At 44.1% G+C, this 17,610-nt stretch overlaps 1 protein-coding gene across 4 annotated transcripts; it reads left to right on the top strand.

Annotated features, from left to right (window-relative positions):
* The first annotated feature begins 7,707 nt into the window (after positions 1-7,707).
* SLC35G1 (solute carrier family 35 member G1) lies at positions 7,708-16,319 on the top strand. 4 transcript variants are annotated; one of them, XR_005986215.1, is made up of 4 exons: positions 7,708-7,949; positions 12,806-12,983; positions 14,938-15,740; positions 15,796-16,319. XR_005986215.1 is itself a non-coding variant. In XM_041745220.1 (4 exons), exons 1-3 carry the CDS (start codon positions 7,775-7,777, stop codon positions 15,674-15,676), a joined length of 1,095 nt encoding a protein of 364 aa, XP_041601154.1. In that variant the 5' UTR covers positions 7,708-7,774; the 3' UTR covers positions 15,677-15,715; positions 15,796-16,319. The 4 variants fall into 4 exon arrangements, 2 of the variants coding, with proteins under 2 accessions (XP_041601154.1, XP_041601153.1); XR_005986214.1 differs by having other exon boundaries at positions 12,803-12,983; XM_041745220.1 differs by having other exon boundaries at positions 12,803-12,983; positions 14,938-15,715.
* Positions 16,320-17,610: the final 1,291 nt, after the last annotated feature.

The raw sequence follows: 17,610 nt of genomic DNA, 5'->3' as shown, positions 1-17,610 counted from the left end.
ACTCTCATTCCACCCCAGCCCTGTGGGTCCTAGCCAAGACTAGCTTTGGACAACATAAATGAGGTAGAAAGAGATCAGAGTTGTGGACACTGGAGCATGTTTGTTCTTGTAGCAGATGAGAAAGTAGATTGGTTTCTATTATTATTGTTATTATAAAAATTGCTCTTTTCCTTTGTTTCATAGCATTTACTCCAAGAAAGTTAAGATGCTAGACAGATAACATAAGCCTAACACAAACCACACAGCATCACTGTGGTATAGAACATAGTCATGGAATGTTGTGAAAGTACTGGCCTCAAAGCTGAAGCCAGGATATAATGTGAAAGGGACTATGCCCTAATGAGGTCCTTTCAGAAACCAGCAATCCTGGCAATCAAGACCCCTGGATAAGTAAAGTTGTTGGGACTATGGACTTTGACTCCTGACAGTCTTGTATTCTAATCCTTTGTCTGCTCTTCCCTATCAGTGTGCCTTTTTGGCAAGTGTTTAACATCTCTGAGCCTTAATTTTCTTATCTGTAAAATGGGGATAATAAAATGCACACTTTTTTTTTAAATACTTACTATCTGGCATTCTACATGTATTACTTCATTTCATTCTCATAGCAGTGTATAGTATTATTATCCCATTTCATTTATTTTTATTTTTAAACATTTTTGTATGTTTATTATTATATTTCATAAAATTATACCTTGCAGTTCAAAACAAATAAAATTTTTTAAAAATTTGCGTATTTCATGAAGCAAACTATATACTAGGTAGTCCAACTATTAAAGTAAAGCCATGTAGGAGCACCTGGGTGGCTCAGTCCATTAAGCATCTGGCTTTGGCTCAGGTCATGATCCCAGGGTCCTGGGATCCAGCCCCATATCAGGCTCTCTGTTCAGTGGAGAGTCTGTTTCTCTCTCTCTCTCTCTGCCCTCCCTCCACTTGTGCACTGTGTCTCTCTCCCTCAAATAAAGAAATAAAATATTTTAAAAAATAAGTAAAATAAAATAAAGCTAAGTTATGATTCTTAGTTAACAAAGTTTCTTTTTTTTAAATTTTTACTTAAATACTAGTTAGTTAACATATTGTGTAATATTGGTTTCAGGAGTAGAATTCAGTGATGCATTACCTACATACAATACCCAGTGCTAACAAGTGCCCTCCTAATACCTATCTCTCATTTAGCCCACGCCCCACCCATTTCTTCTCCAGCAAACCTTAGTTTGTTCTCTATTGTTAAAAGTCTCTTAGGATTGTCTCCTCCCTTCTCTTTTTTCCCCCTTCATTCATCTGTTTTGTTTCCTAAATTCCACATATGAGTGAAATCACATATTGTCTTTCTCTAACACCTTTTGCTTAGCATAATACACTCAAGCTTCCTCCACATTGCTGCAAATGGCAAGATTTCATTTTTTTTGATGGCTGAGTAATATAATACATGTATATATAATATATATATATATAACACATATATGGTACATATATAACATATATACACACACACACACACACACCACTCTATTCATCAGTCAATAAATATCTGGGCTCTTTTCACTGTCTGGATATTGTTGATAATGCTGCTAGAAACATCACATGCACATACCCCTTCAAATCTGTATTTTTGTATTAGTTGGGTTATTATCCCATTTTATAGATGTGAAAATAGAGGCTCCTAGAGAGGCTAAGTCACTTGTTTGAAATCACACAGCTAGTAAGTAAGGCAGCGGGTGCCCCAGCAGTTAGACAAGAGCCCTTCCGTTAATCATTACACTAAAATGTATGACAAAGTTCACCTGAGGATTAAATGAAATGCATTTAATAGTGGTTGGCATACTTTGAGCATTTAATTAAGAACAATTATTATAATGAGATCTGGGTAGAATCCAAATCCCAAACTATAATACATTTGGGGTTAAAGTGGATTATGTTGTACTTTTATCATCTAGGGCAAAGTCTAAAGTACAGACATCCATCCTCATTCTCAGGAGATTTGTAAGCAGAAAGCAAGTTCCCACAGGAGGGTACAGGTTCCCCAGAGGCAGGGCAGGGGCCATGAATCATTTTTACTGAAGCTACCTTTCACAGGGAAAAACAGATGAGAGCAGGAAAACAAGTCACTGGAGAAAGTCCTGGTGGTATCAAGACCAGCCGGCTGCTCCTTCTGACTGCTTGGGATCCCACTTGTGACTTCTGAGCTTAAGAAATAGAAATGGAGGGGCACCTGGGTAGCTCAGTCAGTTAAGCATCTGCCTTCAATTCAGGTCATGATCTCAGGGTCCTGGGGTAGAGCCCCACATTGGGGAATCTGCTTAGCAGGGAGGCTGCTTCTTCTTCCTCTGTGCTTCCCCCACTTGTGCTCTCTCTCTCTCTCTCTCAAATAAATAAATAAAATATTTTTTAAAAATAGAGATGGAGAGAGCCAAAAGGGCCAAGCGGATGTATCCAGACCTGCACAACTGCACGGAACCCAGTGTCTTGATTCCTTGCCAGTGGGTCAACCTGGCAGGGACAGGAAGCTAAGCAAGATGCACACAGCATGGGTTCTGCATGCTAGGTAATGCTCACATCCTCTTTTGTTCCCCCATCATCCCTCACCCCACCCTAGAGAGGACTCTAGCCTTGTATTGTGCCCCCACTGTATCCCTGCTAGGAAATGGAAGTAATCCAGTGCAGGCACTCAAACATTAGTTGAATGAGTTACGTGAAAATGGCATTAAGATAAACATAAATATATTGGGGAATAGAATAGAAAAGTTGCATACATGTCTAAGACAGGACAAAGGACTTTAAAGAAATTTCCCATTTCTGAAGAGGGCTTTAAACTCCGTCTCCAGGGGATCCCTGGGTGGCTCAGTGGTTTGGCGCCTGCCTTTGGCCCAGGGCACGATCCTGGGGTTCCGGGATCGAGTCTCGCGTCGGGCTCCTGGCATGGAGCCTGCTTCTCCCTCCTCCTGTGTCTCTGCGCCTCTCTCTCTCTCTATGTCTATCATAAATAATAAATAAATAAATATTTTTAAAAATATAAAAAAATAAACTCCGTCTCCAGAAATTAAAGTTTACAGTTCCAAGTGTTCACACTTTTTTAGCTGTTAGGGATACTTGGATGGAAAAGTTTCAGAAGCCCAGAACACACTATACCTTGTTACGTCTTTTCCTTCTACTATGTAACTTTTTAATGTATTATTATCTGTCTACAATTATGAAGGAGAACTGAAGAAAGGAGAGCATGGCTAGTGCTGGGGAAAATATCTTGCACTCCTGGGTTTGTATGCAGACTCAGGTTTACTTCAACTTTGGATCTATGTTGCTGGCTTATTGGATGTCAGTTGCATACCCTCAGAAAGTAAGATTTTCCCCTGGCATTTCTTTTTTAACTTTTTTTTATTGTGGTAAAATATAAACAACATAAAATTTACCAGTTTAACCATTTTTAAGTGCACCAGTTCAGGGGCACTTAGTACAGCAATGTGAACTAAAGGGCACTCAGTTCACATCGTTGTACAACCATCAATCACCATTACCCACCCGCACAATGTCCATCATCACAGATTGACACTCTGTACCTGTTAAACACTAACACCCCTTTTCCTCCTCCTCTTGGTTCCCGACAACCACCACTCATTCTGTCTTCTATCTCTATGCATTTGACTATTCTAGGTCCCTCATATAAGTGGAATCAGATGGGATGTGTCCTTTTAGGTTTGGCTTATTTCACTTTGTATAATGTTTTTCAAGGTTCATCCATGTTGGAGTATGTGTCAAAATTCCCTTCCTTTTAAGGCTGAATAATATTCCATTATATGTATATACCACATTTTGTTTATCCATTCGTCTGTTAGTAGACATTTGGGATCTTTCCACCTTTTGGCTACTATAAATAATGCTGCTATAAACATTGTTGTACATATTATCTGTTAGATTCCCTGCTTTCAGTTCTTCTGGGTATAGAACCAGAAGTGGAATTACTAGATCATAAGGTAAATTCTAGGTTGAAATTTTTCTTAGGAACTGACTCTGGCTTTTTTCCCTGTTATATTTCCAGAATCATTTTTACCATCTATTCAAACAGTTTATTTTTGGCTCTCCAATGTACTATCCTACTTTTATACTAAACTACCTCTCTTTTGCTTGTTCCCTCTTTCATTTATCATGGTATTTAGAATTATGATCTTATGTTCCACAGTACTGATATTCCCCAAAACACAAACATTGGACCTCATTCCTTGGAGCAGTAAGGAAGGAAGTTAAAGGGAATAAAGTGCAAGGCCCAAATTTTGCAGGATTTTTTTTCCTTTGAGTCTGCAGTTTTTAGTCATGTTGCTTCAAAGAATGAAGAGATAGACCAGGCAGAGTGGTGGGCAGCAAAGCCAGGGTTATTGAGCAATAGCAAAGTGATAGTACAAAGCTCCCCAAGAGGGGCGGGACCCTGAGACGGTTGCCATTGAGGTTTCTAAGTCTAGGGGTTTTTATGCCTTGCTGGAGGGATGTTTTAATTTGATTAACCCTCCCTGCGTCTGTCATCCAATCAGGCTTTTGTCATCTATCACATGGAAAAGGCTGGAGGACTCCTTCCAGGGTGCTGTAAAACCCTTTTGAGGGTGGCTTCCTCTTGGAGGGGGCAGCCTTGTCCTTGCCTACCTTTCTTCCAATTATCCTTCATCCAAAGCATCCCATCATCTGTCGTCACCCTAGTCAATACTGATATGGTACCCATTTTCTTCTCCCTTTTTGTGGATGGCATTGAACGTGAAGTAGTCAAGGTACTTCTTGATCAAACCATCTGATTCTTCCTTACACTTCCTAACCACTATCTTTACTATTTGAAAAGGAAAACTAACAGGGTTCCTGGACCCAATTCCACTTGGGGGTGGGGTGGGTGGGTGGTAGGAGGTTTCCCCACATCAACAATTTTACAGATACCAACTGAGTGTCCTATGATTCAACTCAATTCTGATACTGTTTACCTCGAGATAGCATCAGACCCCACAGATTAGGGATCAGTCCTCCAAGCCTGCCCCTAACCCCTTCAGATGCCAATTGCAAGTCCAGGTTATTGCTTGTGCTTCTGACCCACCAGCTATAGGTTGGGGGTTCCCAAGACCATTGCCTCAGGTTTAATGAATTTACTAGAGCAACTCATAGAACTAAGAAACATTTTACTCACTAGATCATCAGTTTACTATATAAAGATACAACTTAGGAATAGCCAGATGGAAGAGATCCACAGGGCAATGGATGGGGAAAGAATGCAAGGCTTCCTTCCATGTGCTCTCTAGGAGAGCCACTCTCCCAGTACCTTCACGTGGTCACCAATAGGAAGTTCTCCAAACTCCATCCTTTGGAGGTTTTTATGGAGGATTCATTATATAGGCATGATTGATTAAATTACTAACTAGCCATTAATGATGGAACTCAATCCCTGCGCCTTCCCTCTCCCCACAGGTGTTGAGTGCAACTGCAAGTGCCAACCCTCTAACCACTGGTTGGTTCCCCTGGCAATGAATCTCTATCCTTAGGTATTTTCCGAAAGTCACTTCATTAACATAAACCCAGTTGTGGTAGAGAGAGGTTTGTTATGAATGACAAGATGCTGGGATGCCTGGGTGGCTCAGCGGTTGAGCTTCTGCCTTTGGCTCAGGGTGTCATCCTGGAGTCCTGGGATCAAATCTCATATTAGGCTCCTGGCATGGAACCTGCTTCTCCCTCTGCCTGTGTCTCTGCCCCTCTCTGTGTCTCTCATGAATAAATAAATAAAATCTTTTAAACACACACACACACACACACACACACACACACACACACACACACAAGATCCTTATTACACCTTTATGGCTCTGAAGCTATTTTAGGAACTAAGGACAAGAGACCAACTATTATGACAAAAGTTGCTCCCATTGCTCTTGTCACTCAGGAAATTCCAAGGGTTTTGAGAGCTGTGAGCCCAGAACCATGGATGAAGAGCAAATAATTATGTGAATGACCAAATATATATTTCCTGTAAATCACAATATTGCAGGAACTCTTCAAACACTCTGCACATCTAAATCTTTTTTTTTAAGATTTTATTTATTTATTAATGAAAGACACACACAGAGAGAGAGAGAGAGAGAGAGAGAGAGAGAGGCAGAGACACAGGCAGAGGGAGAAGCAGGCTCCATGCAGGGGAGCCCGATGTGGGACTTGATCCCGAGTCTCCAGGATCACGCCCTGGGCCGAAGGCAGGCGCCAAACTGCTGAGCCACCCAGGCATCCCCAGCACATCTAAATCTTACCAATAAATGTAGTTGTGAAACTGCACTTGATGTCTAGATGTTTGGAGAAGCTTTTTGGTTCTTGTTTCATAATCATGGTCTATGACCCTCACCACACTTCTCTACAATTTCCCCACTAAAATATCACCACCACCACCACCACCAACAACAACAACACCAACAACAAAATCAGTTTCATATATTTTTATAAGCAGCTTTAAATTCTTTTTAATACAAGGCAAAAGTATATGTTAACCAAGTCAGAATTGAGGTGGCTATCTGTTCCAGTTTGCCTTCAATAATCCCAGTTTATGCCTAGTGCCCTGCATTATTTTTGAAAGAGCTCCCTTTAGCCTTCAAAAGGGGGGTTCCAGTTTAGAGGATAAATTATATGTTTACCTTATTAAAAATACACCTTGATTTTCCAATAAAGTGCTTTTCAGGTGACACTGTGCTTTTGCCCACATTATCGGACTCGATCTACACAACTCTGCAAAACAGGAAGGGAAATATTTTATCTCTGTTCATTAAATGAAGTAACCAAGACTCAAGTAGTAGGTGGTGACCGTCTGAGGTCACATACTTAAGGACAGAATCAGAGGCAGAAGCCAGGATTCCTGACTTCAAGTCCAGTATTTTTTGGCTGTCGACCATTCCGCAAATATCTGAGTAAAGACAAACTTCACTCTCTTGGTTGGTAATCTGTTTGCACTTGGACTTAGGACATTTAGGCAGGTTCATCCCCTCCAAGACACTGTCTTTTCACATTTAAAGCAAGCAGAGATGAAAGAAGACTTAATAAAGAGCCCATTAGTGAATCCTAGGGATCCTGGGGCCAAATGACCTATGTTTTTTACTTTACTGGGTGCAATTACATCAGGTTATTGCAATCTTACATTTAACCAAATTAGGACGTCTCAGTTAACAACAAACAAACAAGAAAAAAAATCAATAATGAATGCCTACTAAGAACACATAAATGGGTTCTGCCCCAGTTTTTTTTTTTTTTTTTAACCTAAAACCGGTAAAATTCTACCTTCCTTGGACACCTGGCAAGGAGACAAAGACAGGCGCAGTGTTTGCACGGTGCGCAGGTGTCCAGGGGTGCTGAGCCCGTCGCCGCACCACTAAAGGAGCGCGCACTGGCCTAAGCTCCGCTGCCTGCCCCCGAGAGGGCCACACGGCTCCCGGGCGTCCCTCCCTCCTCCCTCGCAACGGCAGGAAGGGGTCTGCCGCGCCTGGGGCAGGCGGCCTGCAAGCTGCTGGCTGCTGGAGCGAGGCCAGAGCGGCGCCGAGCGGAGCCGAGCGCAGCGCAGCGCAGCGGGCGCCGGCGCCACACCCCGGGGGCGGCCGGGCTCCCGCGCGCGAGGTCACGGGCGCCCGAGGTAAGAGGGCGCGGAGACAGGCGCGGGCCCGGCGGGGGAGGCCGCGCGCATGCGCCCCGCCCCGCCCCGCCGCGGCCGGAAGAGCCGGGCCGCCGAGCCGCTGCTCGCCACGCCGGGCGCCACGGCGCAGGGGAGGGCGCCGGCCGCGCGATGCGGCCCCTGGACAGCGCCGGGGCCGCCGAGGTGCCCGAGCCCGGGCTGCGGCCGGACGACGCGCCGCGGGGAGCGGCGGAGGAGCCCGCGGCGGCCGAGGCAGCGGGGACGCCCGGCCGCGGCCGCTGCGGGCTGTGCGGCTCCTCGCCGTGCGGCTGGTGCGCGCCGCCGGGTGAGTGGGTGCAGACCCGGGCGCGGGTCTCGGGGGGCGGGGCCCGCGGCCGCGGGCGGGGGCGGGGGCGGGGGCGCAGGGAGGACCGCGCGCGCCCCGACCCTCCGCGGCCGCCCTGCGGGTGCGCTCGAGCGCTCCCCTTGGGGTCTGCAGAGCCGAAGCCCCTTACGGCCCCGCCGGCGCGGCCAGCGGAGAAAGTTTCTGGCTGTGTCGGGAGCCCTGTTGGGCCCCTGAAGCCGTTCCTGTAACTGAGCGTTGCGGCGGGGGCCGCGGAGTGAGGCTGCGGTGGGCGCGTAGGAGCCCCCGGGGCCGGCTGCGGGCGGGAGCGGCGCGAGGCAGCGATGCGGGCGCGGAGCCGCCTTCCTGCAGGGGAAGTTGAAAAGCCCAGAGTGGGGGCGCCCGGCGGCTCAGTCGGTTCAGCGTGGGGCTCTCCGTCTCCGCCCAGTTCTCCATCTCAGGGTCCTGAGTTCAAGCCCCGAGTTGGGCTCCATGCTGGGCATGGAGCCTACTTGATTAAAAAAAAAAAAAAAAAAAAAAAAAGCACAGAGTCTAGAAAATGTTTGCCTTTAAAGTCTTACACTCTTGGGAAGGCAGAGTTGAGTGGGAAACCACCTGGTTCTTAAACTTTTGGTGTTAGGACTTTTTTGCTTTTGTAGTTTTTACAGTATCTTTATTCGTAACACCTCACACTGAACAAAGCCAAAAGTCCATTAATGATATAATGAATATTTTGTGATTCTTTTTCTATTTTTTTAAAAAATATTTTATTTATGTATTTATTCACGAGAAACAGAGAGGGGGCGGGGGGAGGGGGGGACAGAGACACAGGCAGAGGGAGAAGCAGGCTCCATGCAGGGAGGTCTCCAAGGTCACGCCCTGGGCTGAAGACCGCGCTAAGCCGCTGAGCCACCCCGGCTGCCCTCTATTTTTAAAAATTTGAATCATATTATAGACCTGAAACAAACATGGGAGGACTAGGATTAGCATTAGTTGCTAATTAGGATTAGTTGGCTAAACAAGCCAGAGGCACAATATTACATACATTGTTAGGAGGTTCAGACCTGTCTCAAAAGCCAGGTACCTTGGGTAGAAACACCCTGATCCTGTTCAGCCTCTTCCTTCCACAAATGAGGAAGGTGAGGACTTGCGGGGGGGGGGGGGGGGCGGGGCAAGGGGGTTGCTTTGTTTTCCCCTAGATCTGGCAAGTAAGTATGAGTGAGACACAGCACAGGCGGGTGCTACAACAAAGCTCATGCTCTCAGCATGCCAGAGACCCAGGCCAAGGCCCTTTCTGCTGACCACAGTGCTCCTTTAAGCATATTCCTCTTTAAACTGCACCATCCACCTGGAGCATCTTCCTGAAAGAAGAGGAAATAGATCTCCTGTTGCAAGACAAAGTTACACCGTCTGCATCATCTCATTCTCTGACCCCAGATTTCTACACCTCTAACCCAACCCCATTTGCCCCTTCTCCCTATTGATTATGAGCTTCCCGTAATATAGGGAGACGAACCCCAGAGGATGATTCTTGCTCCATTTTTGTCCTCAATACTAACAAATGACCAGACTTCTGGTTATTTATGCATGACTGGTACCTCCAGAGCAGGGGTCACTCCAAGCTGTGTTGACCAGATGTGCAGCCCATGAAGAGGTGAATTTCTCACCTTATCAGTTTTTATGGCTGTCATTTGGTGAAATGCTGAGTCAGTCCATACAGACTCTTAAATGTTTCTGCTGTTCAGTGTGAGGGCAGCACATGCCAATGTGATAACCCTATCTTAAGCAACTGCACTTAAGAATCTTGTGGGGTATTTTAACTTAAAAGAAAGCATTTAACTTCAAGGAATGACAGTAAGACTTAGTAATAGTGATTGTAAGATTACGAGATAATATTCTGAAAACAGAATTGCTTTAACACTTTAAATCACTGTACTGTTTGTTGTCATTGAACTTTGTGATGGTGTCATTTTAATGGCTTAATCATGGTTATCACAGGAAAGCTCATTTTCAAATTCAGGTTGAGACCCTTACCTGTTTTTCTGCCTTCTTGGATAGCCTTCCCCGGCAGCATACAGCTATCTTAAGACATCTATTTACTTTTTTAAGGGACAGTGTGGATCTTAGACTGAGGCAAGAAGTTCTAGATTTGTGCCTCGTCTGCTCCTGAAAAGAGTTCTCTAGTGTAGCACTGGTTCTCAAGCTGGTAGAGCTTTTTACAGTTGCAGAGATTCTGTACCAGTGGGTTCAGGAACTGAAGTTTAAAAAGTTACTCAGTTGATTCTCATTCCCAGCCAGGGCTGTGAATCACCAGCTTAAAGCAGAGGATAGAGAAACGGAGCAATTTTTCAATTTTCTTCTAACTCAGGAAATTACACTGTGGCCACTTACTTAATTTGAATTTAGAGTTGCCAAATTATTAGCTATGCTTGTAGTGGAATATGATCATAGAAGCACATTACATAAGCAGATACCTCTTTGAATTATGCTACTTTCTTGTTCATCTCCATTGGCAGAAAGGAAATTATTCAGTAAGAGACGGGTCTGCCTGAGTAGAACCAGGCCTCACCCTCATAACAAATAATCAAGCTCAGCCAGGCCTTGTAACAACAGGCATGTCCCAGTCAGCGATCATGGGCCTTAACGTGTTTATAGGCAAGAAAATATGTGAGTGTGGCAGTGTTTTGAGAGACAAAAGAAAATTAGAACCAGGGGTATAAAGTTAAGTTTTTAAAAAATTAAATATCATGTGAAGTTACAATATTCCTGGAGAAAAATTTAAAAGTTTAGGTTGGAGAAGATCCTTGAAATATAGACCAGGGAGATGTTTTCTGTCCTGGATCTTCCTGTTCTGTCTGAGGTTGCAGGTTCTATGTATGAGTTGGATTTCTTTTAAGAAACTTTTAACTTATTTTATTTGGACCTGAACTCTGAAATTTCAGAAGCTGAACTCCGAGGCTGACCACAGCCAAGGCATGTATTTTGTGGCACTTAACTTGGAAGTCTTCTAAAGTTTCCTTCTCGTGGGCTGAGTATGTGCAGTTTGTTTCTGTAGTATCTGAGCACCTAGGTATTGAACAGAATGTGGAGGATTCTGGCACTTAAAAACATATAACCCTTGACATGACAACTGGTAGCTTCAGATGATTTTCTTTGACTAAAGAAAATCTGTTCTTTGAAGAAGAGGTAGAGGCCTCTGAGCACATGTACCTGCAACAGGAAGAGGTAGAGGCCTCTGAGCATACCCGCATCTTTTTTTTTTTTTACTTTTCTTTTTTTTTTAATTTATAAATTAATTTTTATTGGTGTTCAATTTAGCAACATCCAGAAAAACACCCAGTGCTCATCCCGTCAAGTGTCCCCCTCAGTGCCCATCACCCATTCCCCCCCCCACCCCCCGCCCTCCTCCCCTTCCACCACCCCTAGTTCATTTACTACAGAGGTCATGCTGTAGCATATGCCCCTGGGAAGATAGTGCATCATCATACTTTGGTCCCAATTCACAAGTGTTTGTCACTTGTGGGCAAAGGTATCCAGCTAATATAAAGACGTTGAAATGTATTACCTGGTGTCTGCATTTGTCAGAGAAGGGCGTTTTTCATAACCATGATTATGCAATATTGTTTCTATAGCTGAGTAACATGTTATAAATCCCCAGCCTGGAATGACAGTCCTAGTTTTACTACAAATGGCAGTGCCCAAACAATACACCCTTCCGTTTTGCTGTGCTCCTAACTGATAAGGACCAGTAGTGTTTCCTTCTTATTCTCCCCTTATTTTTAATTTCAAAAAAAAAAAACTAATATATTCCTTGGTGTGTCACCTCTCTTTTAGGGAGTTCTCTGCTTACTCTGTCCCTTTTTTGCTCCGCTTTGAATGACAGGGTTGGGGAGGGTATGAGATTGAAAACAGGTTCTTGTCTTAGGTAACTAAGATAGAGGAGGTGGCTAAACAAATGTTTAATGCTCATACAGTAAGTCATTAATGGATTGAATATGATGCCCTAGAGAAAGCAGAAGTTTCCTGGTTCAGATCTAGCCAAGAAGTTAGTGGTTAATGGCAGTTCTAATTTTTAAAAACTATATTTTAAAGCACTTTGAGGTCAGAGAGGTGGTAGATATCCTAGCCCCTGCCCTCAAAGAGTTTGTGTTCTAAACGGAAACAAAATCATAAACCATGAAAAATAAAATATTTGATTAACAGTTCAAAATCACAAAAACAGAGCCTTCCCAGATTATGCTGTCGCCAGTGGTGTTAGACTTGGCGTCTTTCCATGAAGTTCTCTCATATTATTTCATTCAGCAAGTATTTAATCAAGGTCTTCTGTGTGCCAGGCATAAACAAGACAGTGAGGTCCCAGCCTGGAAGAGTCCACAGGCTTGTGGGAGAAGTAAGATAATCAACAAGTAGCCATATGACACCGCTATAAACTGTTGTCCAGAAGGAATGTGTTCTTCATAAGGCCCGGTTCACCAGTGAGATGATATAAATTATCACTCGGAAGCATTTTTCTCTAGCCATCTTGACAGGCGTTTCTTAAAGATTTCTCTCATTGTCTTGGCAAGCATTTTTACTTCTTTTTGACTTACAAGTGAGGGATGATTCTTGAGCCAAAGGAAAATCCATTTTATAGGGTAAAACTGCATTTCAAAGTTACAGGTTTAAATTGTTGCTTTCATCAATGATTCTTCATTTTTGGTGGGGAAATGGCTTGGGTCCAGAGAATGGATATGCTTAGGAGACAGTATTTGTAGCCTGTTAGCTATTAACACTGTTCCATTTTTCTCAATTCCTAAGTGAAAATAATAAAACCTACACTTGGAAGCAAGGACTAACCAGAACTTAATCTTTTTCAGAAGCCAAGAAGAAAGCACCCTGTCCTGGACTTGGCTTGTTTTATACATTATTGTCTGCCTTCCTTTTCTCAGTGGGCTCTTTATTTGTTAAAAAAGTGCAAGACGTCCATGCTGTAGAAATTAGTGCATTCCGATGTGTGTTCCAAATGCTAGTCGTTATCCCTTGCTTAATATACAGAAAGTAAGTATTTCTTACCTGCAAAGTAGAAGGTATTAACAAATGTTTGTGAATCTTTTGATCTGCTTATTTATTCTATAGTGTCTGCTTTATCCCTCCCATAGATTTACCAGGTTCCTACATCCTTTGGCTCTGATTAATAAAAAGTCTCGAGGACCCACCCACAGAATATGCTCTCATAAGCATATACCACATGCCCAGCAAAGGAGGGGAAAGAGATTGTTGTCCTGCACCCTCCGTTTTGAGAACGAAGCTTTCCTTGTACAATTCCCTCCATCTTGTACCACCCTTCCTTCTTTCCCTTGGCATACTAGTATTTAGAAGAAAAAAGTAAATGAGGAGAAGTGGTGGTGTCTCCTCATACCAGGGTTTCTTTCAGTAGAATGGGCTGCTCTGTTATCACGGCATACAGAAGGTTACTGTAATAATATCTAGGTCTACCCCTAGGGTGATGTGGGAAAGGAAGAAGGTAATTTTGAGCAAGGCCTTTTAAAATAGTTTCATATTTAGTGTCCTCATCTGTGAACTGAGGGAATTATATATACCTTTGTTGCAAGGGCCAAATAAAATTTATTATAGATCAGAGCGCTTTGTATAGAATGTAACAGTATATGAAAACTATGTTCCCCATCCTTACTGTTCTCTCCCCACACAGCACCTCTTCCCCTTCCATATAGAATCCCTTCCCTTCCCTTTCCCAGGTTAAAATTATGCCTCTCTCACCCCATTATAACCTCTGCCCACTCCTTGTACTTAGAAGCCTTGGAGGAGAGACCAGTTGGGTCCCTTGTGGATGTCTGGCTCTTTCACTCTTTGGGCAAAAAAATGCTTAAACCCTAAACTAAATGCTTCAGTCGCATGCCACCAGCCTCCTTGTATCTATAACACAGTACAGATTCATTTCAAAGAGTTTCATTCCGTATCCTGAGGATTTGATGAAAAAGGTCAAAGAAAACTTACTAAGATTTATATTGTCAGAAATTCCTATGTAAGTGTGGACAAGTCACAGTATTTTAGGAAATGATGATAAAACTTCAGAAATTTCTAGGGTTGCAACAGACCACTGATGCTAACACAATTTTCTTCCCTATAATAAAAGAATTGGCAGTGAAAGGCAAAGAATTTTTTTAAATCTTAAGCACCAATCTGTTCTGACCCATTTTATGTTTCATTATAATGGAAGATGAAATGGTATTCCAAGCATTTTCAAAGTATGAGTCAAAGGTGACCCATACTTACATTTCTAACTCCAGATATCCAGGGGTCCTCATGTCAGGCCTACAGGCTACCCTACAGATGTTCAGTGCTGGCATAGTCAGCAGGCTGCACCTAGCCTGACACGTACCCAGCACTTTGCTTGGTAAATATTTAAGTTTTAAAAAAAATTTAGTGGCTTAACTCTTCCTGCAGAGAACAATGAAAAGTTGTCTCACATTCAATGGCAAAAATAAATTTTAGCATTGCTTCCACTTTTATAGAAAAACGCCTAAGTTTGGCAACACATACTAGCCATGACCAAATTTTCTTATGTAGGACAGCTCAGTCTTGAAATTATATTGATTATAAAAATTCCATGTTGTCAGTGTAGAAAATCAGGGGAAAATAAAGAAAAATTATGTATGAGTCCATTTTTAAGGTTTGCCCACAATTAACATTTCAGTACCTTTTTTGTCTTTTATGCAAGCGTATAAACATAGGGAAAAAATTCTATTTGCTGAATTATTGTACTATTTATGGAGTTCTCTTTTGCTATTTTTGCTTATACTGTGAACACTTCCATGTTTTTAGCTATACTTAGAACCCACTGTTTAAAGCTGTGGGCACTATTATAATTAATTTACTATTCCCTTATTTTTTGACAGTTAGGACTTGAAAAATAATGCTTAATTAAGAACTGCAATATCAAAAAACAAATGTCAAGTTGGTTTAATGTGCGTCCCTCCGTTTGAATTTGCAGAAGTGGGTTTATAGGCCCCAAAGGTCAACGCATTTTCCTCGTTCTCCGAGGAGTTCTGGGCTCCACGGCCATGATCCTATTGTACTACGCTTTCCAGGCCACATCCCTCGCCGACGCCACGGTTATCACCTTTAGCACGCCCGTGTTCACGTCCATCTTTGCTTGGATATTTCTCAAGGAGAAATACAGCCCTTGGGATGCGCTCTTCACCGTCTTCACCATCACCGGTGTGACCCTTATCGTGAGGCCCCCGTTCCTGTTCGGCGCCAGCGCGGCGAGCGGGGACCGGAGCTACTCAGCCCACCTGAAGGGCACGTTCGCCGCGGTCGCGCACGCCGTCTTCGCCGCCCTGACTCTGGTCATCCTCCGCAGGATGGGCAAGTCCGTGGACTACTTCCTGAGCATCTGGTACTACGTCGTCCTCGGGCTGCTGGAGAGCGTCGTGGTCCTCTTCATCCTGGGGGAGTGGAGTTTGCCCCATTGCGGCCTGGACAGGCTGTTTCTCATCCTCATCGGCCTGTTTGGTTTGGGGGGTCAGGTGTTTCTCACCAAAGCCATCCAGATAGAAAAGGCAGGGCCGGTGGCAATAATGAAGACCATGGATGTGGTCTTTGCTTTCATCTTGCAGATTATTTTCTTTAACGATGTGCCCACGTGGTGGACGGTGGGCGGGGCCCTGTGCGTCATAGCGAGCAGCGTGGGCGCAGCGATTCGGAAGTGGTGCCAGAGTGCGCCGTGACTCGGCTGCGGCCCGGTGTGCGCGGTGAGGCTCGGCTCGGCTCGGCTCGGCTCGGCTCGGCTCGGCTCGGCTCGGCTCGGCTCGGCTCGGCTCGGCTGCGGCCCGGTGTGCGCGGTGAGGCTCGGCTCGGCTGCGGCCCGGTGTGCGCGGTGAGGCTCGGCTCGGCTCGGCTCGGCTCGGCTCGGCTCGGCTCGGCTCGGCTCGGCTCGGCTGCGGCCCGGTGTGCGCGGTGAGGCTCGGCTCGGCTGCGGCCCGGTGTGCGCGGTGAGGCTCGGCTCGGCTCGGCTCGGCTGCGGCCCGGTGTGCGCCGTAAGGCCCGGCTGCGGCCCGGTGTGCGCCGTGAGGCTCGGCTGCGGCCCGGTGTGCGCGGTGAGGCCCGGCTGCGGCCCGGTGTGCGCCGTGAGGCCCGGCTGCGGCCCGGTGTGCGCCGTGAGGCTCGGCTGCCGCCCGGTGTGCGCGGTGAGGCCCGGCTGCGGCCCGGTGTGCGCCGTGAGGCCCGGCTGCCGCCGGGTGTGCGCGGTGAGGCTCGGCTGCCGCCGGGTGTGCGCAGCCTGAGCTCGCGTCCCGCGCGCCCCACCGTGCGCACGCCCAGAAGCAGCATTTCCTTCACTGATTATACTTAATAAATTTCATAATTAAAGTACCGTTTCTGAATATGGGATGTCTTTAATGAGCTAAGAATTAGCCAGTCAGTGTGGTCTAGCAATTTTCTTTTTTTTTTCCCCCTCAATGATGTGTTGGTTTGGGTTTGGGTTTTTTATTGTTCTTGGGGTGGCGTCGGTAAGAGGACAGATCATTTGTTGCAAAAAGCCCTGCCAAATGTTTTATGACTGGTGTATGTGATTTCTTTGAAGCATATTTTTGGTACTGATGGTACTGATAGAGGTGGGAGAAAATTTTAGAACCTCTTTTAACCAGTGTAGAGGCTAAGAAACTTATGGATAATAATGCTGCTATAATTGGTATTATTATGTTGGAAATTCATTTGAAACCTAATTCCACTTAGGAGGCCAAAGCTGAAACTTGGAAAAGGTGCCTACTTAATGGTGTTAATAATACAAATCAGCCTTATTTTCAAGGCTTTTATAAATGATTATTATTCTTTTAACCCATATGAGTGCCTTTTCATTTTGATGCCAGAATTTTTATATGTAAAGTTAAAAAACATTTTTGATCACCCCGTTTGGCTAGTTTTCTGTTTCAGTGGCATTCATGATGGTAGCTCTGTCATTCTGTAATTTTAAGTTGTCCTCTGTTTTTTTGAAACTGCACTACATTTTTCTTCACTTTCTAAGATTTCAGGTCTTTAAACCACAAGAGAAATCTTGGCATAACCAGTGTGCACATTTCCATCCTGAAGTATTTTCCCCTCACTAGAAATGTGATTTTCTATAACTTCTCTTTGAATTTATAGTATGATGCCAAATAAAATTTTCTCAGGATTTTATTAGGTTGAACCATATGAAATTGCTGAAATTTTACCATTTTAACTAACAAAAATCATAGTTTCTTATGGTTCACCCTAATAGATACCTCCCTTACCTTCTTTACACCAAATATTTAGAACACTGTGGCATATATTTTTTTAAAACAACTTTTTAAAAAATACAGTGATCCTCTTAAACTTATTTTTATAGTCTTTTTCCCTTATGGATTTCTATATAATAGTGTTTCATGTTATTTGTTAAATGTAAAGACCTGTGAATCCATGGTTGATTGACTTTTGTAGTTGCTTGATTAGAAAAAAAAAAAAAATCACTGTTAAGTTCTAGTATATCAGTCTGTTATTAAATGTCAATGCTGCACCATGATACGAACTTCATGAATTCAAACATTTTATATCTGGAACTTCATCAGGCCAATACTCTGCAGTTAAGGAGAGAATATAATATTTAAGAAAGCTTGGGAGGTTGATCGGGAAGTAGAGAGTACAC

Source organism: Vulpes lagopus, chromosome 2, assembly GCF_018345385.1.
Source record: "Vulpes lagopus strain Blue_001 chromosome 2, ASM1834538v1, whole genome shotgun sequence".
Taxonomy (NCBI): domain Eukaryota; kingdom Metazoa; phylum Chordata; class Mammalia; order Carnivora; family Canidae; genus Vulpes; species Vulpes lagopus.
Note: the sequence above shows the minus strand (reverse complement) of the source record. Positions and strands in the feature narration are given on the sequence as shown.

Excerpts from the sequence above, each read along its gene's own strand:
- SLC35G1 (XM_041745220.1), top strand. The coding sequence starts at position 7,775 with ATGCGGCCCCTGGACAGCGCCGGGGCCGCCGAGGTGCCCGAGCCCGGG. Across the intron at positions 7,950-12,802 it reads CGGCTGGTGCGCGCCGCCGG|AAGCCAAGAAGAAAGCACCC; the intron begins GTGAGTGGGTGC and ends AATCTTTTTCAG. Across the intron at positions 12,984-14,937 it reads CCTTGCTTAATATACAGAAA|AAGTGGGTTTATAGGCCCCA; the intron begins GTAAGTATTTCT and ends TTGAATTTGCAG.